The following is a 27221-nucleotide window of genomic DNA, read 5'->3' on the forward strand; positions in this document are numbered from 1 at the left end:
TTCGGCGCGTGTACCTGCGTGCATACATATGCACGGATAGGCGCCTGCTGGCGGTTGGCGGGTTGGGCGGATCGACGCCGCCGACGAGAGACATGGCTAGCAGATCTATCTGGGGCGCCCAGCGCCGCGCGCGACTCGCAAAGTGTGGAGGGGCCCGCAGTGGCAGCATGCAGCAGCCGAATACGAACCACCAACGCCAGGCCCCATAATGACGCTCTCGTGGCTGCCGTCCAGTGCCGTCTCCTTAACCCGCTTGACGTGTAGACTGCAGCCACCGCCCGAGTTTCGTGGGCACGCGGCGCGCGTTTGCCAGAGTCCAGATGCGATGCGAGGCGAAGCGATCGAACGCCGAGCTTGGTGCTTCCTCCCTCTCTCTAGAGTTTGTCCTCGAGCACACGGGCAGACAGCACGCAGCTAGCGCGCTCGCTCTCGGTGAGTCCCGTCCCTCGGCCCTCTCACCGGTCTCACCACACGCCGTGGCACCCACGCACGCATGCACTCTGCGCGCCCTGAAACAACAACACAGCACCGCAGCCGTATGTAGGTACACACACACAAAACATACACATACACACACCTACATAAGCAGGTACCCAGGTACAGTAGAGTACATACAAAGGTAGGGATCCCGCCACCAGCCCACCACCACCACCACAACCCTCCATCTTCTGTCGGCACGACGGCACGGCCCCCCAACCCCGCTTCCCATGCCATCCCATCCCACAAGCCCAAAGCCAGCTAGCCGGGCAGTCGGCCCTTCCAACTCCTTCCCCGTCCCGCTCCAGCCTTGCCGTATCCATCGCGGATTGCGCATTTGCGGCTCCTCCTTCCTGCTCCTTCCGCTCTTCGTCTTCCGCCCTCCATCCTTCCGTCCTTCGTCCGCCGTCTTTCTTTCTTTTTGCCTCTGTCATCCTTCGTCCTTCGCCCGCCACGCCGCGCCGTTGCGCCGTTATGGATCGCGCGCGATAGGTACTGTAGGTAGGAGTAGCGTAGGTGCGTGCGTGCGTGCGCGCTTGTATGTAGGTACTGTCGCTACAGCGGCAGTAGCAGTAGTAGGAGCAGGAGCAGACGAAAAGAAAGGAAGCAAGCAAGCAAGCAAGACGCCGCCGGCGGCGCGCGCGTTGCAGGTTGTGTTGTAGGTAGGTACTGTAGGTTGCAGTGCTGGCCCGCCGCCCTGCCGCTCGTCCCCAGACCCAGCCACACACACACTGCAGCACCGCACCGCACATCACAGCGCCTCGCAGCAGCGCAGCAAGCGCGCCCTCAACCAACCAACCAACCGCGACGAATTGCGCGCTGCAGCCAAGCAAGCAGCCAACCCCAACCCCAGCCGCCGACCAAGGCGCAGTGCCACCTCCATGGCCAAAGCCCAAGCCAAACACAGACAAGAAAAAAAAAAAAAGAAAAAATAAATAAATCGAAAGAGCACAGGAGCACACAAACGTGCGCGCAGAAAAAAGAAAATGGCAGCTCACACCACCACCACCACCACCATTTGTGGAGAACAGAGCGGTCACAGTCACGGTGGCGAGGCCGTCGCCTTGGCCTAACCTATCACATCCCCCCCGCTGGCTAGCTAGCTACCTGTCTGTCACATTTGGCGTTTTGTGCTTGATGGTTGCAGTTTGTCTTTTTTCGTCGTTCGTTCGTTCGTTCGTGTTGGCCAATGGGGCGCGCGACGATGTGCTGCGATGCGACGCAACGCGGTGTGGATGTGTGTGTGTATGTACCTATCAAATACATACATACATACATACATACAAAGACTACCTAGGTAGAGCCTGCCACCCATCTCTACCCCATCCATGCATCTCATCCCACCACACCACATCTGCTCATCGAGGGCAAGAACACCGGCATGGGCGATCGCGGCCGAACAAGAGGAGCGGACGAGCGAACGAGCGAGCAGACGAAAGAGGGATGAGAGCGACAGAAAAGCAGAGAGCTATGTAGGTAGCTACCTAGGCAGGCAGGAAAGCACGACGCCTTGGCTGCTGTCTGCCCTGCACGCGCTCACGAACAAACGGACAAACGAAAGCATCGCGCACGCGCGCCCACACGCTCAGGAAGAGGGAAAAGAGGAAGAGGTGAGATGACGCTCACGGTACGCTACTCCACGCCACAGCAAGCACACACACACTCCGCATTCGCTCAGGCAGCACACACCCAACCATCCACTATTCACATAACTACTGTATGTAAGCAAGTAACCCGCTCATCCGCAAGCCTGCATTCTGTGCCATATGTAAGCCGTCCCTCCAGCCACCCAGCCATCCAGCCATCCAGCCATCCAACGCAAAACCTCGCATCCTCTCCCGCCTCCCCTCTACTCCCCTCTACTCGCCATCCCCACCCGCACGCCCGCCCGCACGCATGCACACTCCTACAGATGCACGTGCAAACAGCACCACCGAGCAACCAAGCCCCAGCACCCAGACCCAGCCAAAAACAAAACAAAAGAGCCCAACTAATCACGCGCGCGCGCGCGCCTGCACCCACAAGCCGACAATCTGCCCGCCATGCCAGGAAGGAAGAAAGACGGAAAGGAAGAAAGCAAGCAAGCAAGCAGGCCAAGCAAGCCATGCACCGCGCATTTGCATAATACCCTTTGCTTACCATCAGCAGAGCGGAATCACGACAATGACGGAAAGGAAAGAAGGAAAGAAAGACCAAAAAAAGCGCCATCGTATCATATCATGGTATCATCAGCCAACAAACCAAGAAGCCGGCCACCGTAAAAGAAAATGAAGAGTGAAACGTCATTGTCGTTGTCGTGATGACCATTGTTGGTGGTGAAGTAAAGGCTGTAGTGGTGATGGAAAAGAACTACGCCGACTACAACAACAACAACAACAACATTAAACCACGAAACGAAACGAAACGAAAGAAACCGCCAGCGCCGCGCAAACGCGAGGACTTAATGAGCGCTTTGGAAGCAAGACTAGCAGCCAGCCCAGCCGGTAAATGGCAGCGAAGGGAGCGAAGAAACCCACAAAAGTAGAAGAGTAGCGGAGCCACATGTGTAATCCAGGGGGAAAGGTCGTACAGTCAGAGCATCTGTGCTAGAAGAAAAAGAACAAAGAAACAACGGCGTGTAAGTGCGTGCACTTGTCTCGTGGCCCAAGCAGGAAGCTTCTTGTCAGGCTGCTGCCCGAGTGAAGGACGCGGCGCCGCCAGAGGCGTCTCTCTTCGCCGAAGTAACGACAGACACCGTGGCGGAGCGGCGAAAAAGCAAGCGCGCGTTCTGCAGCGCACGAGACCACCACCACAAGACCCCCTCTTTTGCACATGATCGCACGCCACCGACCCGCCACCTATTCTCATCCGCTAATTGTTTCCAGAAGACCTGGTGTTGTAATACGGATGGCGCGGCTCATTCTGCTCCCCCGCTTCGGCATCCCCATACCCTGCATCTTCTCCCATCGGTCCCGTCGCATCGATGCCGACACCAAAATGGCGCTCAATATCCGGCGGGTCGTATATCGAGCTCCCTTGGAAACCACGGACAGGACCGGCGTGGGCAGCGAACAGTGGCGCGGCAGATATGCCCATCTGCGCCGGTTGGGGCATCGGGTACGCTGACTGCATCACGTTCTCCTGTTGGGGCGCCGTCTCGGATTGTAAAAAGGGACCGGAGCTGGCATAGCCCATGATGGGCAGATCCGAGGACATGCTGAAAGGGTTGCCCGTGTCGAACATCGTCTGCCACATCATGGCGTTCCAGTTATCTGCAGGGTCGAGCGGTGGCCATAGTGGATACATGGATGCGTCCAGCTCTTGCTGCCAGACATCTACAGGGCCCTGGCCCCCCTGTAAAGGGCTTTGAGCGTTCTGGGATGGCGTTGTTTGTACGTTTGCATAGGCCCATGGTTGCGCGGATGCTTCGCCGGAAGTCTGCACGAATTGATCGTACTGACTGAGCGATCCTTGTGGCATTTGTGTCGGATATCCCTCCATTCGTTCATCGGCAGAAAAGTTCCACGATCTTGTGGGGTTGTGCTGAGGCCCTTGAGACTGCCTCTGGCTTCCAGCATCCGAGCCCATTTCCGTATTTGTCCAGTACTTTTCTATGACCTTCTCGAGCTGGGCCACGTTTATGTTCGCTTTACCCCTGAAGCCCATGAACTGTGCCCGCAGTTGCCTGCAAGCGGACTTGGCGGCTTCATTCCCGTCCTCCGCCATCCGCACCAGCCATTTCGTGAGCTTTTCGGCTGCCTCGATGATTGCACCTTTGTCCAATCCAGGCTCCGCCATGTGGCGGCCTTGAAAGGCCAGCTCTAACATGAGAATGGCCATGGCTTGCATGATATGATGGACGATGCACCACCACGGACCCTTCCTGTAAACCCATCGGCTGTCAACGTCCTCTGGGAACAGGTTGGCAATGCTTCTTGCCGATACTACGCACTCGCGTGCCATCCTGTTGTTCAAGTCTTTGGATTTGGCTCCTTGTTTGGGCACCCGTAAATCTATGCGGCAGAGGCAAGGGCGGCTAAGTAAAATCTTGGAGCTGTAGAACATGAACGCCAGAAGGACCCTTTTGCGATCATGGTCCGGGCTCAAAATGCGCCCAAATTGGAATTCCGGTGGAAGGGCGCTATACCAGCCATCTACCTCTTGTAGTAGTGCGACGATATCTGACTGAGCTCTTTCCCAGGACTTTATGGGAGTGTCAGCCGAGTAGAGATTGACAAATATCTTCTGGGTAAGGATAGCGAGCTGGATGCGATGTTTAAAGTGACTTGAATCATTTGCCAAGTCCTTAGACTTGCTGTCCTTCTCGGAGCCGCTTTCGAATAGTATTTCGTTATTATCCGCAGGAGAACGCCAAAGATCGGTCATTTGGTCCCATCTTTCAAGCTTGGTCAGACCTGTTTGAGTCGAGAGACTTGTTTCATTGATGGGAGCGGGCATCCGCACTGAGCAGAACTGGTGGTTGATTGACGTTGGACGGCCTGTAATCTCGCAGAGAAGGTGTTCTATGAGATAAAGGGACCACCAGGCGCGCACTCTTTTCTCTTTGGCAATGAGAGAGAGGGAATTGTTTTCCATACGGAGGTGGAGGCCTAATGCGACTGCATGCCGGCATGCTATGCCAATGGTAACCCAAGCCCTGAGCAAGGATATAGTCAGTAATTAGTGTTTTCATGGGCTATGCAAATAGCAAGAACCTGTCTCATTTTAGGCTTACCTGTTGATCTGGCTGATGGTCAGATAGTAGAATGCGGTCATGCCGAGTATTTGAACGCTCTGTAAGTCAGGGTGTGCCACCATAGCCTCTGGAAAAATACCGAGAGTATATGCGCGGGTGTAATATACCCGGTGATCGCGCTCGTCACCGCACCAGGCTGCTTGGACAAGATGAGCAAAAGTTGATCCTATGGCGAAAACCAAATTCAAGATGGCGCGCCATTTCTTGGACAGTCTTTCCGGATCTTGGCAGTCCAAGTACTTCTCAAACTGATCTGTAAAGTCTGTCCTCGAAAGGATAGGGATAATATCATGAACGGTTGACATATAACAGTCAAAGTGCTGCCTCGCTATATCTACTGGCGGGAGTTCGTTTTCCTCCACGCAATCGAGGAGAAGGACGTCGTTGTCGTCAAGGTGATATGTGAAGGCGGAGATCTTTCCTGGATTTGCTCGCTGTGTCGAATGACGCTTCTTGCTAGCAGACAACCGCCCTTCTCTGGCCGATTCACTCACGCCAGGCTCGCCATAGGGACCAAAATCGTGGTTTTCCGGGGCTGGATCATCGCCTAAGTTTTGTTCCTCTGCGAGACGCTGGGCCCACATTACTTCCGAGTTTTGTCCAATAAAGCCAGTGGCTCTGGTTTTTTCGTCTTCGTTGTAGTCTTCATGGGCTAAATCGACTGACTCCTGGGAACCGACTTCGGCAGATACGTCGGCTTCACACCCGGCATCAGTCCCGGGGGGGTTGGATTTTTGGCGTTTTTCGCTTGCGGCAGTTGCGGATAGACGACGTTTCAGTGAATTCGAGATTTCAGTAGATTCGGTGAAAGACTCTTCGCCCTCAACCTACCAAAGCAGTAAGCTATTGGGTCCAATTCACCGCCGCGTTTTCGTCCATGGACGATAGGACGCTGGTATATGGACGATGATGCGGCTGCTATTGACCACGATGTTGCTAACACACCTCAGTTTGGATGGATTGTATCCTTTCGTGCATTTCCGGTGAAAGATCTACTTGAGAGCCGATGTCTTTCAGTAATAAAAGCATGCGGTCACCTCGTTCGAGGCCTCTAAACACACATCAGTGGACTTGTTTACTGGAGCCGTAGGGGTGGAGGCTTACTTTTTGTTATGTTCTCTTTTACCCTCCACGTACAGACAAGGCAGCTGACACAGTTCGCAATGGTCACAGGTTGGCTGCCTGCCACTGCATTTGATCTTCCGTGCGCGACACTCTGCACAAGCCCGGGAAGTTCTTTTCTTGCTCCCGCTGGTTGTTCCAGCATTATAATCGCTCTCACGCCGCAGTTTCGGTATCGCAATCTTTCCAGATCCGCTTATGCCTTCTACCGATGGGCCAATGGGGCCCATTGCCGGGTTGCTTAACTCCCTTTTATCAGGTTGGGGCGGTTGGACTTGGAATGAGTGTCGCAAGTTTGAGCTGGTCTTTGGATGTGTATTCGACGCCGAAGACGACGGGGCAGGCCTAGCCTGATGGGGGCTTTGTTTTGGTGGCATCGTACCGGCGAGCGCAGCGTAGGGTTTGCTGTGGGTACACTGGCGCGACCGATCGGAAAGCTTCGAGCATCGGGCGTTGAATTGGATCGTTTGACGCCTATGCGCAAGATTTAATCACCCGAATCATTGGGTTCAGTGCGTTCTGTTTGTTGCGCCGCGAGTGCAGCGGGCGACAGAGAGTAGCGCGGCTGATGGTAGGTTGTTGAACTCGAATCGAAAGGAGCTGTCGGTCTGCGATGGGTGGCGATGGAAGGCCTTACGGGTAGGCACAAATGGAAAGGGCAATAGAGGTAAGAGATGGACGGCTATTGGGGCTCTTGGAAAGGTGAGATAGAACAGTGACAGTCGGAACAAACTCCGAGTCGGGCGGGTGTGTGGGGGGAAGAACAAACTAGGCGGTCATGCCCTGGGAGAGGAATCGGATTGGTCTGAAGGCGAAAGTACATAGCCAGGTACGGTGAGCTTTGAAATGCAACCAATCACAACCGGCCAGCGGTCGGAGCTCACTCCGCTTGGATCCGCGCCTGTCCGCCGCTGTTGGGCGCTTGACCGTTGCATTCCGGGGGTAACCACGACGGCTTGTCCCAATTAATAACTTGCCCATCGCGCATTCGCATGTGAAACCTGCGTGCAAGTATGATCGCGACATCAAACATCACGTGCCGTCTTTCATGCCTCAGGCATCAGTGACCCAGCCTAGGTGGGATTTCTTCGGCCCCGCGCGGCTCAACCACCCTGCCATCCACCCGACTCGCCACCATCGCCACCAAGGTAGTACCTATTACTGTACCGCGGTAAGTCGGACGATTGGACATATGATATACTTTGGTATCATTTAGCCTAAAGACACTGCTCAGAAGCACACGAGGAGAATGCAAATATACAGGTCCACAACATCGTCTGTTATATCGAGTACCACGAAGCCCGGCTCAAAGCTCCACCAATAACATTTCTCAAAACAACGTCTCGTAGTCTTCTTGCAGCGGTAGCACAACATCCTGGTAGAATCGGTTGCGGAAGCCATCATCCCTGAGGTCGAATCCAGAATCCGTATCAGGAGTGATGCACTTGCTAACAGCCCGCGCAAACCGTTTGAGCTCCCGCTTCTGCACGTTCTCGACGAGCCGCAGCGCGATGCTGCAACGGGTAAGCTCGTCTTCCTTCTTGTCCGCATTGAGATCATCATCTGTCTGGAATGACGAGAGCGGCTGGCCGTATGCGAGCTCCAGGAGGGCGACGCCAAGCGCGAATAGGGTCTCGTTTCTGATTATCGATCGCATACGCCGCTTACTGGGATGCATTTGGCAGGTAGTAGCAGGATCAAATGTCTTTAAGATGTATAGCTGTTGCTCTTCTGCCCTGTCGTCAAGGTAAAGCTCGTTCAGTTGCCAGTCTTCGGGGAGCCATGGCGTCTCGCAGAGCTGTAGTACTGTTGCGGCTAAAGCAAAAGCGAGCATGCACCTGATATTGTGTTAGTATTTTCCTGAATGAACCATGGAACAAAACTTGCTTTTGTTTGGTAGCAATGTCTTTCCCAGCTTTGCGGTAGAGAACGTCTTGAAGAGGAATCAATTCATTTGCATGCCCGGTCGCACTGTAGAGATGATAATGCCGTTTGGAATCAGAAAGGAATCCCAGACACGGACCGGAGTAGTTGTTCTGTGCTCCCACAGACGTCTTGCCATTCAGAGTTGTACATAAGTTGCTTATCTCATTTCTACACGTACAGAGATTTGACGTAGGTGCAGCGATAGGCAAAGTGGCAGGTTGTATGACAATAGCCGGCGCAAAGCGTACTGCTCTCTTGTCTTTTTGGGAAGGATAGGACTGAGTTTGTGGCCTATATATTGTCAGAAGCGGCGTATCTGGGCATTCTTGCTGAAATAGAGTCAAGTCGTAGCAAACAGTGGCTTACAGAGGAACAAGTACCTCTGTCTCCAAAGACAGAACCTTCACATCACGCCATTTCTCAGGAGATAAGCATCGGCCATTGACAGGTCTGTCTCCCAGCAAGAAAGACAGGCCAAATAGAGGACGTTCGGGCTCGTGGGCTTTAGGTATTTCCAGGCGAAGTTTCGCACGGTGTGGATGTGGAGCAGTGCAATTGCCAGCCCAAATCGAGTACAAGGCCTTATACAGTCCTTGAGTATGATTGCGTATGGCCAGCCAGTACTTGGAGGTTGCCGGACGGTAAGCTTGCTTCGAGCGAATGTCGTCCGAGGTGTTGAGGGCTCCCGTTGTTAACCGGTCGATTTTCTCAATGACGTCACCAATTTCCGCCAACAGCTCCTTGTACTCCCCACGGCCGGCTTCAAAGCCGCCCTTGATACGCAACCATGATTTTTTGAAAAACTTCTTGCGGGACCTCTCATCGACAACTCCATTAACAACGAACGGGGCCTGAAAGACGGTCAGCTGCCGTTGATATTTTCCTCGAGACCGCCAAACCAAACGCAACGACGGGGCTCACGCACAGTGAAATCATCCCTGAGCAACAGCTTCTTCCGCAGTCGCGCGAGCCTTCTATCCAGATATGACACCGATGCTTCGTATACGGCATAGTTTCTGCTACCCATATGAAGACGTAACCTTTGTATCAGTTCACCATCGTCCCACCCTTTGTGGTGCTCTACTAGATCTCGAAACTGGTCATCTGGCAGTTGGAGTCCTCTCAACAGCTCTTCGCAGGATTGTTTGAAGATAGTAACATTCAGAAGGAGGAGTTTTTCCGCGTCGAGAAATTCGTATTCCCATTGTTTCATGCTCTTTATAACCGAAACCTACGCTCATCAGCCATGTCTATCGAGTAAAAGAGCATACTTACTCCCTCAGCATAGTGCTCGAGCGCACTAATGGCAAGAGGTATACTGCCGAGGATAATACCTGCGACTTCAATACCAGCCATGTTCGTCCTGAATTTGTTCGAGTTATGACCGTTTAAGAGCCATGGAGAGGATATCATAATTGCGAGGCAAGGCTGAGCTCAGCCTCAGGTAATCCAGCCCGGTCAGGTGCGGGGTAGTGACCGGGGTTGTACTATGCAGCCTTGCCAGCCGAGCACCTCAGCTGCTTGACGACATCGGCTCATAAACAGCACATTAGCAGCGAGCGTAGACGTGCTTCCCGACAGGTTACTTCTTCTCCCATATGTTCATGATGTTAGGCTAATCCCGTGTTGACCAAAGCAGGTTCTCTATAATCGTCGCATGATCTGCCAGCCAGGCGCTACGTCGAGGAGTAAAAAACCGAAATGGCGGCTGCTATCGCTATGAGCCATGCAAAATGCTACATAGCTTTCGAAAACTTTATTACGGCTATACACGACCTAGCATATGAGAAGTCTGCAGAATATCTGGTTGATGTTTCTGAAGAGTTCGACAAATACAAGCTGTGGGCGGGCAATGTCGGGGCTGCGCATTCTGGAAAGCTCTACAAACTCTCCTTGGATTACAGACTGAGAGAGGCAACATTCTACAAAGATCAAGTCAGTAAAGCTATAAGGCGAGCCAAATATCCTGAATCCATTTGCTGACTTTGAGACCTTGACATAGGTCTTAAGGCTATTGGCAATACTGCATCATCATGTATGTATCCTATCTCGGTTCCATCATCACTTGCCATCAAAATTGACTGATTTATGTAGATAGAAGAAGGTATTGTTTTAATTTGCGAAGGAAAAAATATCAACTCTAAATCTCTCTAGGGATGCGTCTCGCAACAACTGACCCTGCAGTTTGCACGGAGCTCTCTTCCGACTCAGATTCCGAATTCAGCGATTCGTATATTGCTGAAGAGAGCTCTGATGAAGATGAAGAACTGCCAACACTACCGATGGAAGCTGGAGGGCAACATGAGACACATCTAACCGAGGAATCACCATTTCTAATACCGTCAAACTCACTGACAGATAATGGAACCTCTTCAGATCTGCAACCCATAGAGGCTGACGACTATCTGGCTATGCTGCTTCGGCCTCTGGAGTCGATCAAACTCACAGTAACATGCTTGTACAAATTTCCCATCCGACGGCCTGCTCCAGTCGACCGCCTAAACGACAAGGCAACAGATGACACATCATGTTATCAACACTTTGATGTTTTGTATGTGAAAGACAAATTTCCACAACTTCATGAGCAGGTAGCAACACGCCTGGGGAAGTTGATAACACGACGGCGACAACTGTTTCTCTACCGGCAAAGTCATCAAATAAACCTCCGGACCAATTCGGTGGTACCTAGTATCACCATGAAGACGCCAGAACGTGTCTCAACCAACTCTGGGGAAGCACAGAGCGTGAGACACAAGGACCTCCATGAATCGAAAACACAGAGCCAGCCAGAGAGCAGCAACCGGACAAAAGCGACGACGTTTGCTGCGCCTTTAGTTCCAGTTCTACTGGTTGATGAGCTTGTTGCTCCATCAGTTGCGGAGTCCGAGTCAAAGACATCGAAGGCAGGAAGTGCATTCACACGTGAATTGCATATTGAAATTCCACCGCGCCCAAGGAACAAAGATGGCATTGGAATAGCACAGTTCATATGCAAATACTGCCAAACAACACCGTATATTCGATCTAGTCGTGATTGGAAGTAAGTTTTATGTGTTTTTCCCCAGTCTTTGTGGCCCTCTGATGCAGATCCCCGACATACATACTCTACAGTCAACGCTTAGGTAGCCACTGCTGACTCTTAAACAGAAAGCATGTATTGGCTGATATACAGCCGTATGTATGCACATTTCCAGATTGCGATCTATCAGAGCACCTCTTCGAGGATAAGGATGCTTGGTACAATCACGAGACTCAATTCCACCGAGTGAAATATTCTTGTAATACGGACGGACATAAGCCATACACATCACAAAGTGATTTCGGAAAGCATATGAAAGAAGATCACGACCAGGCTCTGGATAGAGATAACTCACTCCGAATGCTTGACCTTTTTCGACGCAAGTTGAACTCTTCCGGGGGACTCTGCAATTTGTGTCTGAGGACCACCAGCAACTTCAAACTTCATGTTTCGCGACACCTTGAGCAGATTGCAATGTTTGCCTTGCCAAGGGCAGACTATTCCACTGGCGACGAGTCAGCAAATGGTGGTACTAAAGGGTCTCAGAGCAATGCTCGAGGATCAGATGTGTTGGACAAGCAACCTACAAGCTCCGCCAGCCATAGCACACTTTCATGGAACCAAGGGCCTGAGGCCTACAACTCTGATATAGAGTTCCAAAATCACACACAAGAGACTCCGGAAGGATTACTACCACCTAATGCGGATGAAACCACCTGGGACATTATAACTCCGAAATTTCTAGACGCCCGGGAAGGACATTCCACGTTAGCGCCTATCAACTTCCCTGCTATCCCACTACTGCCGCGGCAGAGACGCAATGCCATCTCATTAGCGAGCGGGGTCAGCGGACCGCTACCCCTGGAATGGGAAATGTTCGGCAGGGCACCGTAATTAATGTATCACAACACCAAAGAAAGCACCTAGGTTAAACAAGATAATGGGCGACAATGGTATTCTACCTCCCATTCCCGGCATAATATTTTCAGTTGTGGTAAGAGATATATCTTTGTTTAAGGGGGCGTGGTGATGGTAAATGAAAAAGCCGTTCGAAAAAATATTTGTAGGCTTCCAAAATTTACAAAGAATCTATTCAAATAGGAACGAGTATCCGAGAAATCAATATTAATATCTCGACAATATCCGCTCACTAAAACCTAGGATTGATAATTCGATCCCTCTATACGGAGATAATAATAGCAAGGCTTTTAATTTATGGTAAAGATAACGAAAGCCGTAAAGGGATCACCGCAGCCTGCATTATAAGCAAGACGTACCACATTCAAGAAAGGCTAACTACCCATCATACAGACCACTGAAATCGTAAGTACAGGACGACGAAAGCAAAGTCGAAGAAACCGAAGTGAGAAGTCACGACATATGCAGAAGGTGTAGCACAGAAGAAAAGCAAATTCACATCACCCCATCCAGCGCTGCTATACCCGCGGCCTTGTTATATTAACGCGCATCCCAAGCCCGCGGCTTTGAACCACTGTGACAGAGGATTTCCGATGGCCAGGTTTCGAGATGACCCTCGTCCATGTCCGCGGGTGGCTTGAGAGCCCGCAGACATGGAGTCACTGGAGCACAGCGGACACCAGCAGAGCAGAGCCAAGAGCGCACGAAGGATACGAAAGCCATGAGGAGATTACAACAGCGGCAAGGCCAAGAGAAATCTTTTTTCGGGTAGGGAAAGGACCATTTAGACCTATAGCAAAGTCAAGTATTACCATCCACACCTGGAATCTTCCACTGTCAGATGCTGATCTTATGATCAAGGGTCCGGCAAGCTATCCGTGTCCACGCGCAAAGCCAGTTTCTATCGGTACCAGGCTCGCTCCTGGATTTGTTCTCCATACTGCGCTCGCTCCAGCCTTTCTGTCATCTGCTGCGCTAGTCTCAATGAGGCAGTTGTCCAGAACACGGACATTTCAGTTTCAAAACCCAAACCCCGCATTCTGTTACGGCTCACTAAACACAGGCATTGCGTCATATGTTATTTCCCATGCAAGCGGGCTGTCATTTTGCGGGCTGTTTCTTACATCTTCTACGGACAGACACTACAATACCTCTTAAGGAGTTATTATAAACATCGTATATATTTTTATCTATAAATGTCATTAGGCAGTAATACCTACTCATCAGACTATTCAAAATCGCTAATAGTTAGAGACTAGACGGAAATCCTAAATTCAGAAACGCGGGCTCCGCAAGGCTCTTCTCTGTAAGACTACAGCCGAGCTCTTTTCCGAAATTCAAATACTCCTTCTCCGTATAACGTCGTTCTCCGCAACTTCTCAAACGAAGAAAAACTCTTTACCTATAATAAAGCGAGGCCAATTCAGGACACCTCATTCTACAGGATACAGCAAGATCAGCACTACAACCATTCCCGCCTTCGTACCACCAACGCCATAAACTTACTCACTTATCCTAGCTAACGCAATATGGCCCGCCCGGCCCTATAACACACCAAGTATACACTTACTAGAGCAGTACCTACCTCGTCTAACTCTATCCGCATCACTCTTTCCGCCCCATCCGCATTTTTAGCCAGTAGCCAGTGATGCACGCAGCATCGCCGCCTCCATCACCACCACCACCAAAACACTTAAAGCCGCATGCGGTCAGGCATTTACGCCTACAGAGCAGGATAGCCAGCCATCTCCGTTACGCCGGCTGCAGGATTTTAAATGCGGGCTTGCTATCGACCGGGGCTGCTCGCTCGCTCGCTCTCCTCGCAGCCTACCGGGCGCGAGCGGTTGGACTGGGTATACGTGCGTGCGTACTGGCATTGTTGCTGACCTGGATATGGTGGGTTCGCTGCGCTGCTGCGGTGCGGGAAGGGCGGGAGCGGGAGCGAGAGCGGAGAGGCGGAGGGCGGAGAGACCGGTGCGATGGCTTGGATTAGCGGCTTGTGCCTTGTTCGGATAGACGATGGTGACGGGATAGGTGAGCGTCGTGGCGGTGGTGGTAGTGGTGCGTGGTGGTGCGTCCGTTCGTTTGTTCGTGCTCTTTATCACCCTCCCCCCCATCCCATCCCATCGCACCTCCATCTATCCCCTCGTGCTCACATGCCTATCCCCAGCCATGACGCGCTCATGCACACCAATGGTGATGAGCGAGCAATCGCACGGGCAAAAGCGCGGTGTCGTCTGTCCGCACATCCACAACCGCCACCACACCCATCTCTTCCACCCCTCATCCATCACCAGCCCCATCGCGCCCCTACCATCCACCCAACAGCCCAACCCACCTCACCCCTCGCCACCACCGTCATCACCGCCATCATCGCCATCATCGCATCGCATCGCATCACGCATCGCAGACCGCGACGAGGACAAGCATCGGCCAAATACTCGGCGGTGGGCAAGGAATCCACCCGCATCATCAGTGAGATCGAATCGGGGCGCGAAGATCGAAGATCGAGGATCGGCGCACGCGTGGAGCGTGCATCCATGCATTCAGCGCATCCACTATATGCATGATGTAGGTGTGTGCGTGTGCGTGTGCGCGTGTTTGTATGATGCCGCTGTCAATGTCGATGTCGATATCGATCGATCGGTCGGTGGTTCGTTCGTTCGTTCGGTGGGTGTAAGGATCGTAGTCGGAAGGAGGGAGGGTCGGTGATGTTGACTCCTTGTACTGTAGGAGTAGAGTGCGTCCATCGCCATCGCCATCATTGATAGAGCGAGAACACAGTAAACGCATACTTCCATAATCCATCCATCACCACGTCATCACCAGCTCTTAACCCACTCCCCACCTCCTACTCCCAGCCCCAACCACACCAGCACGTAATACATATCTCGTACACACCCACTACCCTCCGTATACGGTAGAAGGACATCGACGACGACGGTAACGACGGTAACGGTACGGTAGCAGCGACGGCGGCAGTAGAGAGGTAGGAACGTCGGCACGAAGAAATAACGGTATAAAGGAGGGTACCGAGGGCGGTAAGCAGTATAGCGTAGAGCGGAAGAAATCCCATCTCCCTATATCCCTATATCGCGCGCGTTCGTCAGTAGTATCCTTAAGTAAGTTGTATATTTAGGAAGAATGTAAAGGATAGGAAAGAAAGAAAATAGAAAAGTAAGGTAGGGTATTAGCGTATTATACTTACTCCCCTATCCGCACTCACCCCTCTAACTTATCTCACTCACCCCCAACACCCCATCCACCCCACCCACACACCTACACACCAAAAATTACCGCCCATAAAACCAAAGTCGTCACCGCGTAAAGCTTAGCAGCAGCAGCAGTAGCATCGAGTAAAAACAAAGACAGAGTCAAACCTCATCGTTGGTATGGTATAATAAAACGCGGCGGAGGACTAGTCTCGCCCCTCCCACCCCTAAGCATCCTCCCATCCCAACCACCCACCCATTAACAATACAGAAACCCCACCCAAACCAGCCCCACCCATTTTAGCTTCCCCGCCCATGCCCATCCTCCAGTGACGGCGACGGGCCAAGCATATAAATTAACAATAATAAAGACGTTAAAAACCCCAAATAATACCAACACCGACACCAGCACCCTTCCTCCGGTCTAGAGCCAGAGCCAGCCAGCCGAGAGGTCCTTCCTGATGCGCTATGCAAGCAAGCAAGCCAACGAGCAACAAACATCTTTAACGAACAACAAACGACGTTGCTGTGATGACGCTGTAGTGTAGTGTAGTGTGGTGAGATAGGTAGAGGTGTAGAGAGATAGATAGATGGACAGATGCAACGTGTACGCGTCAGGCCCGCGCGCGCACTACGTAGGTAATAGAGCGCGCCAACCGCGGAGCCGAAATAGGAGAGTGTGTGTGATCGTTTCAAAAAGCTTCAAAGAGAAAAACGCAACAACAAAGACCGCTGGCTTAGATCTTGTCCTCGTCGGCAGCGGCATCGGCAGCATTCTCGTGGTGGATGCTCTTGCTGCGCACGCCGCCGACGCCGGCCTCCTCGTCCTTGACGATGCGGCGCCCGCCGTTGGCCAGGTACAGCTGGTCGGTGGTGGGGGCGCCGTCCTGGCGCAGGCTGCTCGAGTCCCACTTGGCGGAAGTGATGGGGTTGACGTGCAGCATGTACATGGTGTCGATCTCCTCAAGGGAACGGCCCTTGGACTCGATCATGAAGAAGTAGACGATCCAGAACAACGCGAAGCAGCAGCCGCCGAAGACGAGACCGTAGAAGTAGTCGATCGCGTCCGTGATGAACGTCGAGAAGAACGAGATCAGGAAGTTGAACAGCCAGTTGGCCGCCGTTGCCAGAGCCATGCACGTCGCGCGGTACCGCGCAGGGTACAGCTCGCCAACAATCGCCCACACCATGGGACCCCAGGTCGTGGCGAAGGCGACAATGAAGAAGCACGTGAAGACAATCAGAACGCTGCCGGCCTGGGCCTGGTCGCCATGGTGCAGCGTGAGCTGGAAGTGGCCGACGAACGAGTAGATCATGAAGCAGACGAAGGCAACGGCAGCACCCGTCATCAGCGACTTGCGGCGACCGCAGTTCTCAACGATCCACAGACCAGCGACGGTAGCACCGACGTTGACGGAGCCGAGAATGATCGACGTGACGTACGAGTTGGAGAGACCAGTGGCCTTGAAGATGGTCGTGCCGTAGTAGAAGAAGAAGTTGGCGCCCGTGAGTTGCTGACCGGCCTGGAGAGTCATACCGAGAATGGTGCGGTAGAGCATACGAGGACCAGTGAAGATCTCGTACCAGTTGTGGTGGCCACCGGCACGCTCGGCCTGCAGCTTCTCCTCAATGTCGGCAATCTCCTGGTTGATGAGCGGGTCGTCGGTGGCACAGCCGTTGAGGCGGGCCATGGTGATGCGGGCCTCCTCGATGCGGCCAACACGGTACGCCCAGCGAGGGGACTCGGGCATGAACAGGATCGACGAGCCGAGCAGGATAGCCCACAGCGCAGACAGGCCGTTGGGAATGCGCCACTGGGCGCTGTTGTGGTAAGTGTCCTCAGTGCCGTAGTTGATCTGCAAGTCATGTTAGCCGCTGCGGGAGAGTTTGGCGTTAGGCTGCTTTAGGCAACTTACCATGTAGGCGGTCCAGATACCCAGGGTGATGAACAGCTGGTACGAAGAGACGACGGCGCCACGGATGGACCTGGGGATCGACTCGGACTGGTACATGGGAACGCAGGTGGAGAGCGAGCCGATACCGAAACCAGCAATGAGACGGCCGATGGCGAACTGCACCCACTCGGTCGTGGAGGTGATTTCGATGATGACACCGACAATGTAGCCGAAAGCCCAGAAGGAGATGGTGTACTTGCGACCAAACTTGTCGGCCATGGGAGCGGAGATGAGACAGCCAAGCAGGGTACCAATACACATCAGACCGACAATGGTACCGGAGCGGGCGGCGTTGAAGTTGCCATTGTCGGAGAAGCGGTCCTTGAAGTCGGTCATTTGCATGAAGCCAGAAATCTGACCAGACTCATAACCGAACATGAAGCCACCGACGGAGGCGATGGCACCGAGCAGGATGGCGATGAAGGGCACCTTGTGCTGGGGAAGAGGGGCGTCGCGGCCGCCAACCGACTCGGCGGGAGTGGTGTTGGCGGGGCTGTCCTTCTCGTGGACGCCGGCCTCGACGGCGTCGGATTTCTTGCTGAAGAGACCCATTGTGAGAGATGGGAGAGAGAGTGCCCTGGGAGTTGTGTTGAGCAGGCAGGCACAGAGAGAGATAGAGAGAGAGGGAGAGGTGTGGACCGAAGCGAGGAAGGGCAAAAGACTAGATTTATAGCAAAGGTGCGATGATGGGGACCATGGGGCAAAACGGTAGGTTTCGCCAAATGGCGGAGGATGATGTCGTCCACCGGGGATACTGAAGCTCCAGCCGGAGAATAACGTGTCGGTGGGGGATGCTACCCAGGGCTTGGCACATTGGTGAGGTCGAGGCGTGGTCGAGGCACACGCGATTCGGCAAGGCTTGATGGTGCGTGAGGCGCCGACTCGGGCGACTGGGGTCCGTGACCATGTTGGGACCCACTGCACCCGAGAAAGCGCCTCATTCTCGCCGAAGAGTCTGCCCACCACCGACTCGGAACTGATCACAAAGGCAACCCGGTGCAGGTTGCAATGCGAATTATGGATCCCGAAAGCTATCGAGACCCATTCGGGCAGCAGCGCGGCGTTGATGTGCCGCCAAGCCGATCAGGCCCTCGATAAAGGAGTTGCCGGCGCGCCTGAAGCTTAGGTTCCTTAGGTTGCTGTAGGGCTGAGGTGGCCAAGGAGGGAGGATCAGCGCACCGGAGCACCACCTCAGCTTCCCACCCTGTGATTCGCGCAGCCCAAGGTTTCAAGCGGTCACGGAGCTCAGGTTCGCTGGTCACTTGCCATCCCTAGAGTAGAACAAACGCACATCACCCGCCGCCAACCGCGGTGCCGTGCCGTGCAGAAACCCCATCCCAAAATCCTGCCAGGTACCACCAAAGCTGCTGACGTCGAAGGCGGCACCCGCTTGCCGGCCTTCAAACGAGACAGGGCGCGGGCCGATGAAAAGAGGCGTCCCTGGCGTCCCTGGCGTCTAGCTCTAGGCTTAGTCAGGCCGCGCCGGTCAGGCATCTGCCGCCAACGACAAACAATTGGGAAAATTCTGAAGGATAGAGCACTGCGCCGGCCCGAGCGCCGACCAAGGGCAGGGAATATTTTTCTTGAGCAAACGGACCGACGCGGCGGGAAAAGGAAGTGGCGGCGGACGGAAGCGCGCCAGGCCTCTCGCTAGGCTGCCCTGCATGCATGCATGTGCACCGACGATTGTTTTGTGTGTGATGTTCTGTCTATTGCACCTCTATGTTACGCTCGTCGTTGGAAGTTGCGTTGCGGAGCGGCGCGGAGGTGCGCTGGCCAGCCTACGCTATGCCATGAAAATCTTGCCCGGTTCGTGCCCGCGGCTGTCGCGCCCGCAAAAACCTCCCCCTCCCCTCAAATCCGCAGGTGCCGGATTTGCGTCGTCTCCGTGGAGTCGAGCTGGCTGGTGCCCCTGAAACGCAAGCCCAGCGTCGCATCGACTCCCGCTAGCGACAAAAGCACTGCGCACCCCCCGCCGTGCCCGTCCGGCATTGCGATGGGCGGGCGGTGAGAACGTGTGCGTTTGCCTAGTCGTCGTCGTCGTCGTCAGTCGATAATCGTCAGTCGTCAGTCGCCGGTTGTCGTCGCTTTCCGTTTTCCTGGCCGCCGTTTCGATGCAGTCGTTGCATTCACCTGATGTGCATGATGACTGCATTGCCTTCTGCAAGGCGATCTGGGCCCCCCCTCTTCGTCGCATCGCACAGCCTTCCTGCAGCCCCATTGGCCATTCACACCTGTCAAATCCTCCCTCTCACGCCAACGCCGCGAGATGCTTCCATCTGCCATCTAGACATCTCGCGCGCGTGCCGCTCGCTGCCCCGGGCACCCCAGTTCGCCCTGCCAGGCCCATCGCAAGTCGCGGAGCAGCCTCTCCCGGTCCAGATCGCAGCGCGCCTCGTGCCATGGCTCGAACGGTCCGACCGCTCACATCCCGGGCCTGGCTTCCGCAACTGGCAACGTTGCTCGGAGCTTGACGCTCGCTCGCTTCGAGAGCCTTCCCTTCGCCGGCGAAACGTTGCATTCGGCCGCAACAGAGTGGGGAGAGATGAGGAGGCGACGAGGTGGAGGAGGCCCGACGCCCACTCGCTGCTCATCTCCAGCGCGCCCACACCCAATCCCCGACGCCTGGCTCCGCTCCCCATCCTCTCCCACCTCCATAGTCTCCGTACTTTCTCCGTACGGGGAGATGAACCCCAACTTCGCGTGACATCCAGCCCCAATCGTCCCCAGAATTCCATAGGCAGTGACGTAGCTCGCAAGGAAGAAGCCGGTTGGGCACCAGCGCGCCCGTGTCGCAGCCGGTTTTGGCGTCGAATGGGGGGGTCCTTCCCGTTTCATCGTGTAGATTGCGCTTCCTACTTGCTACCCCTCATCTCCGCGATGACGGCAGCGTCGACGATGCGGGCGCGTGATGTTGATGTTCGCGATCGTGAGGGGGAGGGAGCTGGGGGAGCTGGCCCCGGCTGGGAAACGCGAAGCGAGCCCGGGTAGCGACGGATCTGCCGTCGCAGCTGGTCTGTTGGTTCTTCGCGCCGATCCTCCGCGCGACAACAGACGTCGGTACAACTGGCAGTGGTGAGAGGGCATATGACAACGTCATGAAGCCCACACATGATCGCTCATGAATGTGAGAGGATTGTCCGCGTGCCAATCCAATGTGACGAGACGACGGTGGTTTCGTTTGCGGGAAATAGCGACGGCGCCGTTAAGTCTGGGTGGTGTTCAGTTCGCACAGCATGCGACGGGTCGTTCTTGCTGCAACCCAGTGACGGTCATGCAGCAGAGTAGCATCGCCATCCATGAAGACCGCCATGCGCTGATCGTAGCGGGTTGGTTGTCGTCGTCGGGTTGTTGGGCCGGCGGACATAGGAGCCGACAGGGTCGAAAAGAGATATGAATGGAGAGCAGCCCTTCCTACATGAAGCACAGTCAGATACAAGTCCTTTATTTGAGTTGTTAATGAGCTATTACCGCTCGACGCAGTCCAGTTCGGGTCCGTTAAGACGGAGGTGAAGGCCACGTCGGCCATTGAGGTGTTATTGCCGATGCATCTGCAAGGAATGTATAGCCATCCTAACGAGCATTGGTCGAGATATGGCTCAAGGTAAGCCCGTTATGGATCTAAAGGCCCAGCATATCGACGAGATGCATCCAGGTAGCCGTCGGTGTGCGGAATTGCACTCAGGGTAGGAAGTGAAAAGAGCAGAGGGGAAAGAGAAGCAAAGACAGAGGAAAGGAGCGAGACGGCAGTGAATAAGAGAAGGAGAGAAAGACCGAGCCAGGCCAGCAGACTTTTCCCGGAAGCCGAGTTCCGTCCCTGATGACTCCATAACAACTCGACCCCGGTCTCTTGACCAGAGGTACGAATAACCTCAACCCACCTGACCGGATGATGTGCAACGGGAAGGAAGCGGCAGAGGCGTCGCTCAGCACAGCAAGCCTACGATCAAACGGCGAACGAACCATCCGCTACGAGCAGTGTTTGTTCCGGTGGCGTGTCTGTCGATTTTATCCGGAGTCGTGGGCGTTCGTGTTGTGGCGGGCTGGGAGTATAACCGGTTAGGGCCAAGCCCGTGGGGTTTAGCCGGGGTCCCCGCCATTCTCCGCGCCTCGTCTCTCCAGACTTGAGCCTGATCAACCCTGGCGCCTCTCTTTGCTCTCCTTTATCTCTCAGTGTTTCCCTCTTGTGTGCTGTTTCTTCTATTTCTTTCCTGTCGTCATCCATCCGCACCACCGTTCGAACTCCGCCTGCCGTGACCTCGCGTTTGACCGTCGCCGTTGCCCAACGTACGACTCGGCGAGTCAGCCCCCAAGTTCTCCTCTTTTTTCCGGTGCAAGCGCGGCCCAAGCTGCCCCCTCACGAGCCATGTCAGGCCACAGCACCCGGCCGAAGGCCACGCCGTCCGGACGGATCACCCGATAGGTCGCAGACGCAGCCATTCATATCGCTGCTCCCGAAATGCTAGCTGGGGAAAAAGAAACAACAGCTTGCCGCTGGGCGTGCGCGAAAACGCAGGGATGCTGCAGTTGTAGAAGGGTGTTCTCTGCTCCATGCTGAGTACCGCAGGCGTTGCTGCAATCGACCCTCGTGATAATGTACGTAGTAGATGTCGCTGCTGCGCTTGCGCCTTGATGTAAGTGTGACTCGCAGGCTCAGCGAGGCTGCTGCAGCGGTCGGTAAGTCGGCGCCGCTTTGTGCAACGCCTGGGACACCTGACGTCGAACTTCGCTGGGAAGGCGCCGTCAGTCAGCGATATAGTATATGAGTGTTAAGGTATCTGCCTTGCTGGATGCGGGCGGCCGTGGCCATGTTCGTAGTGGTTTTCGTACGGTGAGGGAATGTTCAGCGGCATCTTGTCCACTGACAGGGATCAAACGTCTCTTGACCAAACGTATAGAGCCTCTTGCATATCACAGAGTTCGCATAGAGTTCACTGTCCATATTCGTCGTGCGGATTTCCAGAAAAGCATAACGAGGCTTCACATCAAATGATCATAATATTTATCTCCAACAATAAAATGCCGATATAGGAATTCATTCCAGATAATCGTCTAAGGAGTGTATAGAAGGGTAGTTGCAGCGAGCTGAGCAAGCAGTGCAAATTCCAAGCATCGTAAAAGGAACAACCACCTCCACAAATCTCCAGCCCTCCGCTTCACCGCCCAACAAACGTGTTCCTTACCCTGCCCATTAACGTCCTAGTGGCACGCGTTTCTTTTGCTCCAGTGAGCAAAAATCATCATGCAGCCTGTAAAAGCCACACCTTGCTTGGCTAGCTTAGTAACCGCCACCGTAGCCGCCCTTGGTGGTGCAAGTAGCCTCGCTCTTGACCGTGCTGGTGGTGAACTGGGAGTAGGTGGTCGTGGGGCACAGAGAGGTGGAGTAGGAAGTCTCGGTCTTGGTGACGGGCTTCTCGCCGACGGACGTCGATTCCTTGTTGACCGTCTTGGTGAGTGTCTTGGTCTCGTACACAGTCTTGACGACCGGGACGGTCTCGTAGTAGGTCGTGGGGTAGGGGACGGTGACGACGGTCGTGTAGGGGACAGTTACGACCTTGGTGATGACCTGTTGGTTACATGTTAGTATGTAAGATGGGAGCAGGCTGGATAGGGAATATAGCATACGGTGGGGATCGTCTTGGTGCTGGTGCCGACCACGGGCGTCTTGCCGACGGAAGTCTCGGTGATGTATTTGGTGTAGCAACTGGTCTCGCCACCCTTGTCACCACCATTATCACCACCCTTGCCGGGAGCAGTGGTGGTGCCATAGCCGGGGTTGCCGGGCATGGCAGAGACCATGGTGGAGGCCAAGAGGGCAATGAGAGTAATCTTGATGGAGCCGAACATTTTGAATGAGTAGTGGAAGGCTAGGGTTTGGGGCTGTAGTTGGTCTTGGGGACTGGGAGGTTTTATAACGAAGGCTTGAGAGGAGCGAAGGCGATCTGGCTGCTTACTGCTGCTAGTGATGAGCTTCTTCCTCGCGGATAACCCGAGGCTTTATAGCGCGGGAGAGGGTCAGAACTTGGCGGCATCTTTGGAGCCGTGATCATGAAGACACGAGAATGAGCACAGCAGCTGAAGGTTGATTCCGAAAACCACTTCCGAACACGGCACATGGCGTGCAGCATGATGCTGATGGACGTCAGAAACGAGACGGATCTCCACTTGCATTCTCGTGGGAGCAAGTTGCTCGAGCCTCGCGTGCATGCACTGAGGTTCACCGGCCAGGACGTGAACACGAAGCACGAGCTCCAAGCACCAAGACGGCCAAGGCCTCGGTTGGTATGAGAGATTCTTTCTCGTAATTGGGCGTGCCGTTTCTGCGGAGAATTGCATATTCGATAGGTGTGGACTTCTTCGCAGGCCAAGCATGATCCTGGGGTACGAGTTGACTGGCCGGAGCGAGGCGGAAGAAATCCCAAAATAGAAAGCGTCCGGCCGCGGGAGGAAGCAGTAGGGCCAACGAGAAGGAAGTCTAACTGCACGTCATGACGGCTGGCGGGCGGGAGGTAGGCGTAGCGCAGAAGCAATGAAAAGGTGCAGGACCAACCAGCTCAGGCAGAAGCAGATGGGCGAAGAAAGAGGGTGCGGGGAATACAAGGGCCGCTCGTATTCTCACCTACCCACGAGTAGATGTCGATGGTCATGGATGGTCGTAAGGCTGGAAAGTCCAACAGCTGCACGGCATCAGGAACCCGCGTCAGTGCCACGGGGCGCGAGCCGGACTTTCACGTCGCTTCTCGGGTGTGACAGGCAGGCGACAAGGGACATCGTCAAGCTAGAAAATGCCGTCTCACGGCTTGGTGCGTCGATGATTTGTTCGACGTTGCGGAGCCAGTCGCGACGCGCCAATGACATTGTCGCGTGGCGTTCTAACTTTCTCCGCCGCCGGGCGAGCTGACTGCAGTCAATAGTCGCACCCAAACTCGTCGCTCTCCATCTGGCATAGCCACCCTTCTTCTCCGCCTTTTTCGTCTGCTTGTCAGATCCCCACAGCGAACCTTCTCTCAGCTTCCACCGCGTCGCCCGACCTCACAGCATGCGCGACAGCAGCGCGGGAGAGCCGCAACAAGCTTCTCTAGACCAGCCACGCCGTTCTCTCCTCGACACCTTCGTGTCGCGTCGATCCTTCCACCAACTGGGCTTGTTCTGCGCCGGCGCCACCTTCTTCACCGTCGCCCAGCTCATCACCCGCCGCTCGCTCATTCGTCGCTACAAGGCCATCCTCCCACCCTTCTACCATCCGAACAACCGCCCACATGGCGAGGTCAACGGCGCCTTGGACGCGTTCGAGGCCTTCAACCTCGCCACCCTCCACGTCGTGAGCGCCAGCATCATGTTCGCCGGCGGCGCCATGTGGGCCACCGACATCAGCACCCTGGACGATCTCAGGCAAAAGGTCAGGCATAGAATCGGCACGGGCGATGAGGCGGCATCCGATCGGGAGATTGAAGAATGGGTGACCGAGGTCATGGCCCGCAACGACATGAATTCTGCAATCAAGGCAGCCACGGGCATGGATCTGCAGCAAATCATGGACAAGGCCAAGACGGAGGAGCAAAAGTCGGGAGACAAGGGCAAGAATGCCTAGAGGTAGGAACACGCCTTTCGAGACGGCATCTTGCTTGCTCGTAAAGCTGACCTCCAGGCCGAGGACCCCGCGGGCGTAAAGCGGCCCCAGAACCCCGCATAACTCGGGGCAATCCCAAGGCCTAGGACGCATTTCCGTGCGGCATCTTCCGTACCACGGCCAAAACTGGCTTCGGGGTCCATTTGTGTCCGTGATTGACACGCCACGCCCAGCCCGGGCGATCTACTCTCCACTCTACTCAAATCCATTTATAGGCATGGACGTCTTGGCCTTGTAGCCAGACTACACGTGCAGTTCCAGCCTGGCGAATTGCTTCTCGAAATGAGATCTGCAAGTAAGCCTATTGCGTCTGACCGTGCTTTTTCTCCGCCAGTCGTTCAGCTGTCCCTCCAGTGCAAGTCGACCACATGGCCGCCTCGTGTTTTTTAGGTAGCAACGGGGACCCAGCCGCACCGGCGGGATCTCTGGTGCCTGCTTACAAGCTTTCCCACTTGTACTCTAGTGTGTGCGATCACGACGATCAGGTCCTCGGGATCCACAGCAGAGGTACCGCGTTACACGTTCTTTTGTGTAGCGCCCTAAACAGGCGAATGTTAGAAATCCACACCCAATGCTGCCGTGGGACTGTCGAACAACACTCGTTTGGTGCCTGGCGTGCCTGAACAGTGCTGTTTAGTCGTGTGGTTGGACATTGCATCTCAGCTAGGACTGGTTGTATGACTATCTCAGCATGACATGCATACGCATTTTGATTGTGTTGCTGCCTACAGCCCTCCCACACCACCACCACCACCACCACTCTTGGCTGGCGATACATCGGGCGGCGATCTTCGCCGTCATTCTTGCCTTGCTAGCCTCAGCTACGTACCCGACGACTTCGGGGATCTGAGACTTCCCCTCCGTCGCTCCCATCCATGGCGCCCAGCTCCCTCCCCGCTCCCAACACCCGCTTTACCGCGAGCTCCAAGTCCATCCCCACAAAACCGTATCCGCCCTCTTCCGCCACTCTCATCACTACTTTCCACGTCTCCGATGCTCTCCTTCACCTCCCTCCCTCACTACCACCCGCCCCAGCAGTCCCCGTGCTCCTCCCCTCCCCCTCTTGCACCTTAGTGCCCACCTGCCCGTCCCTATTCGCACGCCAAACGCCCTCCTCGCCCTCGAACTCCTCGAGCTTCCAGATCTCGGCGCGCTCCTTGCACAGCTCGAGCGCCTCTTCGCCGCCATGCCACGCTGCTTGCCGATGCGGCGCTGACACGGCAATCAAAATCGACTCTTCACCGATGGGGACGGTGCCGAGGCGGTGCGTGATCGAGATGGCGGTTAGGGCGTGCGTGGCTCTGACCTTGCGAGCGAGGTCCTGCAGCGTGCGCAGCGCGAGGGGTGCATACGATTGGTAGGTCAGTTGCTTGACGGGCTTGTCGGCAAAGGAGTCGCGCGTTGTGCCTGCGAGCGCGGTTAGTGAGGCGTTGTTTGCGGGCATGACGGGAGGGCCGGATGAATGCGGGACAGGAGGGCGCAAGGTCGTGACGTCGCGGCTGATGTAGGCGTATGTCTCCGGTGAGAAAATTTATCATAGTGGCGGCAAGCAGCTGCTCTACTACTCCTCTTGCAGTGCACGCCTCTCTCCAAGGCTTGCCTGTGCCGGCCAGAGAAATCGCATCACGTGTACAGCCTCGAATCTTCTGATCACTGGCATTTGTCATGGCGGCGAACTCTTTTCGTTGGTGCGGGCATACTTTCCCCGTCAAACGCGGCAATATTGGAAAGACGACGAAAATAATGAAAATAAGAGAAACATTAATATTACCTGCAAACATGACGACGGCGCCGGCCTTGGGGCTTTTGACCCGATTCATGCAAGCAACGACATCCAAGTGATCGTAAGTCAATTCGACGTGGACGCCCTCTTCTTCCCGAATCATGAGCTCTGACTCTGGCTTGTCTGACGCCATCACGCCTGCCAGAAATGCCGCGCTGAGACGGGCCGGACGTGATTTCCTGAAGGGACGAGGTGTTTGACACTGGGATTCCAATGTCGTTGTGTCTGTCTGGGGGTGAACCACGCTCACCCACCGCGATGCGGGCAAATGGTGGGGGAATGGATCATCTTCGGATCTCTGCTAGCAGATTTCCACTTGATCTGCCGTCATCCATCGCTCTTGATCTCCTGCCCGTCAAGCCCGTCCACACGTCAACCACCGGATTGTCGACATCGCAGCTTTTTTTTTTTTTTTTTTTTTTTTTTTTTTTTTTTTTTTTTTTT

General features: G+C 54.6%; 13 protein-coding genes across 13 annotated transcripts; 5 read left to right on the plus strand and 8 right to left on the minus strand.

The window, feature by feature from the left end:
- Positions 1-317: 317 nt before the first annotated feature.
- K452DRAFT_116585 (uncharacterized protein) lies at positions 318-1410 on the minus strand. Its single transcript, XM_033535099.1, has one exon. The coding sequence runs from the start codon at positions 1227-1229 to the stop codon at positions 465-467; it is 765 nt and encodes a 254-aa protein (XP_033392596.1). The 5' UTR covers positions 1230-1410; the 3' UTR covers positions 318-464.
- Positions 1411-1961: 551 nt separating this feature from the next.
- On the plus strand, positions 1962-2730 carry K452DRAFT_116555 (uncharacterized protein). Its single transcript, XM_033535098.1, has one exon. It carries the CDS (start codon positions 2093-2095, stop codon positions 2600-2602), a length of 510 nt encoding a protein of 169 aa, XP_033392597.1. The 5' UTR covers positions 1962-2092; the 3' UTR covers positions 2603-2730.
- A 1443-nt stretch (positions 2731-4173) lies between these two features.
- Positions 4174-6564, minus strand: K452DRAFT_236721 (uncharacterized protein; the record flags this gene model as incomplete). The annotated part of the gene is made up of 4 exons (XM_033537529.1): positions 4174-5113; positions 5192-6039; positions 6158-6263; positions 6317-6564. Coding segments are annotated over 4 exons (2142 nt in total), but the record flags the coding sequence as incomplete, so codon positions are not given.
- Positions 6565-7575: 1011 nt separating this feature from the next.
- On the minus strand, positions 7576-9653 carry K452DRAFT_362231 (uncharacterized protein). Its single transcript, XM_033546488.1, has 5 exons — positions 9536-9653; positions 9186-9491; positions 8627-9111; positions 8222-8551; positions 7576-8172 (listed from the first exon to the last, which is right to left on the minus strand). Exons 1-5 carry the CDS (start codon positions 9614-9616, stop codon positions 7665-7667), a joined length of 1710 nt encoding a protein of 569 aa, XP_033392599.1. The 5' UTR covers positions 9617-9653; the 3' UTR covers positions 7576-7664.
- Positions 9654-9826: 173 nt separating this feature from the next.
- Positions 9827-12400, plus strand: K452DRAFT_322128 (uncharacterized protein). Its single transcript, XM_033544472.1, has 5 exons — positions 9827-10195; positions 10263-10295; positions 10355-10364; positions 10415-11300; positions 11408-12400. Exons 1-5 carry the CDS (start codon positions 9962-9964, stop codon positions 12171-12173), a joined length of 1929 nt encoding a protein of 642 aa, XP_033392600.1. The 5' UTR covers positions 9827-9961; the 3' UTR covers positions 12174-12400.
- A 1776-nt stretch (positions 12401-14176) lies between these two features.
- Positions 14177-14767, plus strand: K452DRAFT_312800 (uncharacterized protein; the record flags this gene model as incomplete). Its single annotated transcript, XM_033543590.1, has 1 exon — positions 14177-14767. One exon carries the CDS (start codon positions 14177-14179, stop codon positions 14765-14767), a length of 591 nt encoding a protein of 196 aa, XP_033392601.1.
- Positions 14768-14867: 100 nt separating this feature from the next.
- Positions 14868-15327, minus strand: K452DRAFT_292023 (uncharacterized protein). The gene has a single exon (XM_033541292.1). It carries the CDS (start codon positions 15271-15273, stop codon positions 15049-15051), a length of 225 nt encoding a protein of 74 aa, XP_033392602.1. The 5' UTR covers positions 15274-15327; the 3' UTR covers positions 14868-15048.
- An 819-nt stretch (positions 15328-16146) lies between these two features.
- On the minus strand, positions 16147-17916 carry K452DRAFT_236750 (uncharacterized protein; the record flags this gene model as incomplete). Its single annotated transcript, XM_033537532.1, has 2 exons — positions 16147-17265; positions 17326-17916. The coding sequence occupies 2 exons, from the start codon at positions 17914-17916 to the stop codon at positions 16147-16149; spliced, it is 1710 nt and encodes a 569-aa protein (XP_033392603.1).
- Positions 17917-18549: 633 nt separating this feature from the next.
- On the minus strand, positions 18550-19001 carry K452DRAFT_116670 (uncharacterized protein). The gene has a single exon (XM_033535100.1). It carries the CDS (start codon positions 18856-18858, stop codon positions 18610-18612), a length of 249 nt encoding a protein of 82 aa, XP_033392604.1. The 5' UTR covers positions 18859-19001; the 3' UTR covers positions 18550-18609.
- Positions 19002-19400: 399 nt separating this feature from the next.
- Positions 19401-20671, plus strand: K452DRAFT_116677 (uncharacterized protein). The gene has a single exon (XM_033535101.1). The coding sequence runs from the start codon at positions 19501-19503 to the stop codon at positions 20353-20355; it is 855 nt and encodes a 284-aa protein (XP_033392605.1). The 5' UTR covers positions 19401-19500; the 3' UTR covers positions 20356-20671.
- A 1847-nt stretch (positions 20672-22518) lies between these two features.
- Positions 22519-23692, minus strand: K452DRAFT_116724 (uncharacterized protein). Its single transcript, XM_033535102.1, has 3 exons — positions 23319-23692; positions 22990-23193; positions 22519-22930 (listed from the first exon to the last, which is right to left on the minus strand). The coding sequence occupies exons 1-3, from the start codon at positions 23490-23492 to the stop codon at positions 22643-22645; spliced, it is 666 nt and encodes a 221-aa protein (XP_033392606.1). The 5' UTR covers positions 23493-23692; the 3' UTR covers positions 22519-22642.
- A 667-nt stretch (positions 23693-24359) lies between these two features.
- K452DRAFT_292028 (uncharacterized protein) lies at positions 24360-25373 on the plus strand. The gene is made up of 2 exons (XM_033541293.1): positions 24360-24957; positions 25013-25373. The coding sequence occupies exon 1, from the start codon at positions 24404-24406 to the stop codon at positions 24953-24955; it is 552 nt and encodes a 183-aa protein (XP_033392607.1). The 5' UTR covers positions 24360-24403; the 3' UTR covers positions 24956-24957; positions 25013-25373.
- A 511-nt stretch (positions 25374-25884) lies between these two features.
- K452DRAFT_116746 (uncharacterized protein) lies at positions 25885-27204 on the minus strand. The gene is made up of 2 exons (XM_033535104.1): positions 26766-27204; positions 25885-26401 (listed from the first exon to the last, which is right to left on the minus strand). Exons 1-2 carry the CDS (start codon positions 26908-26910, stop codon positions 25998-26000), a joined length of 549 nt encoding a protein of 182 aa, XP_033392608.1. The 5' UTR covers positions 26911-27204; the 3' UTR covers positions 25885-25997.
- Between the last annotated feature and the right edge of the window lie 17 nt (positions 27205-27221).

The sequence above is a fragment of the Aplosporella prunicola genome (assembly GCF_010093885.1).
Source record: "Aplosporella prunicola CBS 121167 unplaced genomic scaffold K452scaffold_37, whole genome shotgun sequence".
In the NCBI taxonomy this organism is placed as follows: Eukaryota; Fungi; Ascomycota; class Dothideomycetes; order Botryosphaeriales; family Aplosporellaceae; genus Aplosporella; species Aplosporella prunicola.

Bases quoted from the DNA above. Each gene is read 5' to 3' on its own strand.
- K452DRAFT_116677 (XM_033535101.1), top strand. From the start codon at position 19,501: ATGTGCATGATGACTGCATTGCCTTCTGCAAGGCGATCTGGGCCCCCC.
- K452DRAFT_116746 (XM_033535104.1), bottom strand. From the start codon at position 26,910: ATGGCGTCAGACAAGCCAGAGTCAGAGCTCATGATTCGGGAAGAAGAG. The intron at 26,402-26,765 runs GTAATATTAATG...CCGCGCTCGCAG, and splicing joins CGCCGTCGTCATGTTTGCAG to GCACAACGCGCGACTCCTTT.
- K452DRAFT_292023 (XM_033541292.1), bottom strand. From the start codon at position 15,273: ATGGGATTTCTTCCGCTCTACGCTATACTGCTTACCGCCCTCGGTACC.
- K452DRAFT_116724 (XM_033535102.1), bottom strand. From the start codon at position 23,492: ATGCTGCACGCCATGTGCCGTGTTCGGAAGTGGTTTTCGGAATCAACC. The intron at 23,194-23,318 runs GTAAGCAGCCAG...GGCTCCATCAAG, and splicing joins GAAGCTCATCACTAGCAGCA to ATTACTCTCATTGCCCTCTT. The intron at 22,931-22,989 runs GTATGCTATATT...TGTAACCAACAG, and splicing joins GCACCAAGACGATCCCCACC to GTCATCACCAAGGTCGTAAC.
- K452DRAFT_322128 (XM_033544472.1), top strand. From the start codon at position 9,962: ATGGCGGCTGCTATCGCTATGAGCCATGCAAAATGCTACATAGCTTTC. The intron at 10,196-10,262 runs GTCAGTAAAGCT...ACCTTGACATAG, and splicing joins CAACATTCTACAAAGATCAA to GTCTTAAGGCTATTGGCAAT. The intron at 11,301-11,407 runs GTAAGTTTTATG...ACTCTTAAACAG, and splicing joins CGATCTAGTCGTGATTGGAA to AAAGCATGTATTGGCTGATA.
- K452DRAFT_362231 (XM_033546488.1), bottom strand. From the start codon at position 9,616: ATGGCTGGTATTGAAGTCGCAGGTATTATCCTCGGCAGTATACCTCTT. The intron at 8,552-8,626 runs GTAAGCCACTGT...GACAATATATAG, and splicing joins ACAGAGGTACTTGTTCCTCT to GCCACAAACTCAGTCCTATC. The intron at 8,173-8,221 runs GCAAGTTTTGTT...ACACAATATCAG, and splicing joins GACATTGCTACCAAACAAAA to GTGCATGCTCGCTTTTGCTT.
- K452DRAFT_116555 (XM_033535098.1), top strand. From the start codon at position 2,093: ATGACGCTCACGGTACGCTACTCCACGCCACAGCAAGCACACACACAC.
- K452DRAFT_292028 (XM_033541293.1), top strand. From the start codon at position 24,404: ATGCGCGACAGCAGCGCGGGAGAGCCGCAACAAGCTTCTCTAGACCAG.
- K452DRAFT_116670 (XM_033535100.1), bottom strand. From the start codon at position 18,858: ATGCCTGACCGGCGCGGCCTGACTAAGCCTAGAGCTAGACGCCAGGGA.
- K452DRAFT_116585 (XM_033535099.1), bottom strand. From the start codon at position 1,229: ATGTGCGGTGCGGTGCTGCAGTGTGTGTGTGGCTGGGTCTGGGGACGA.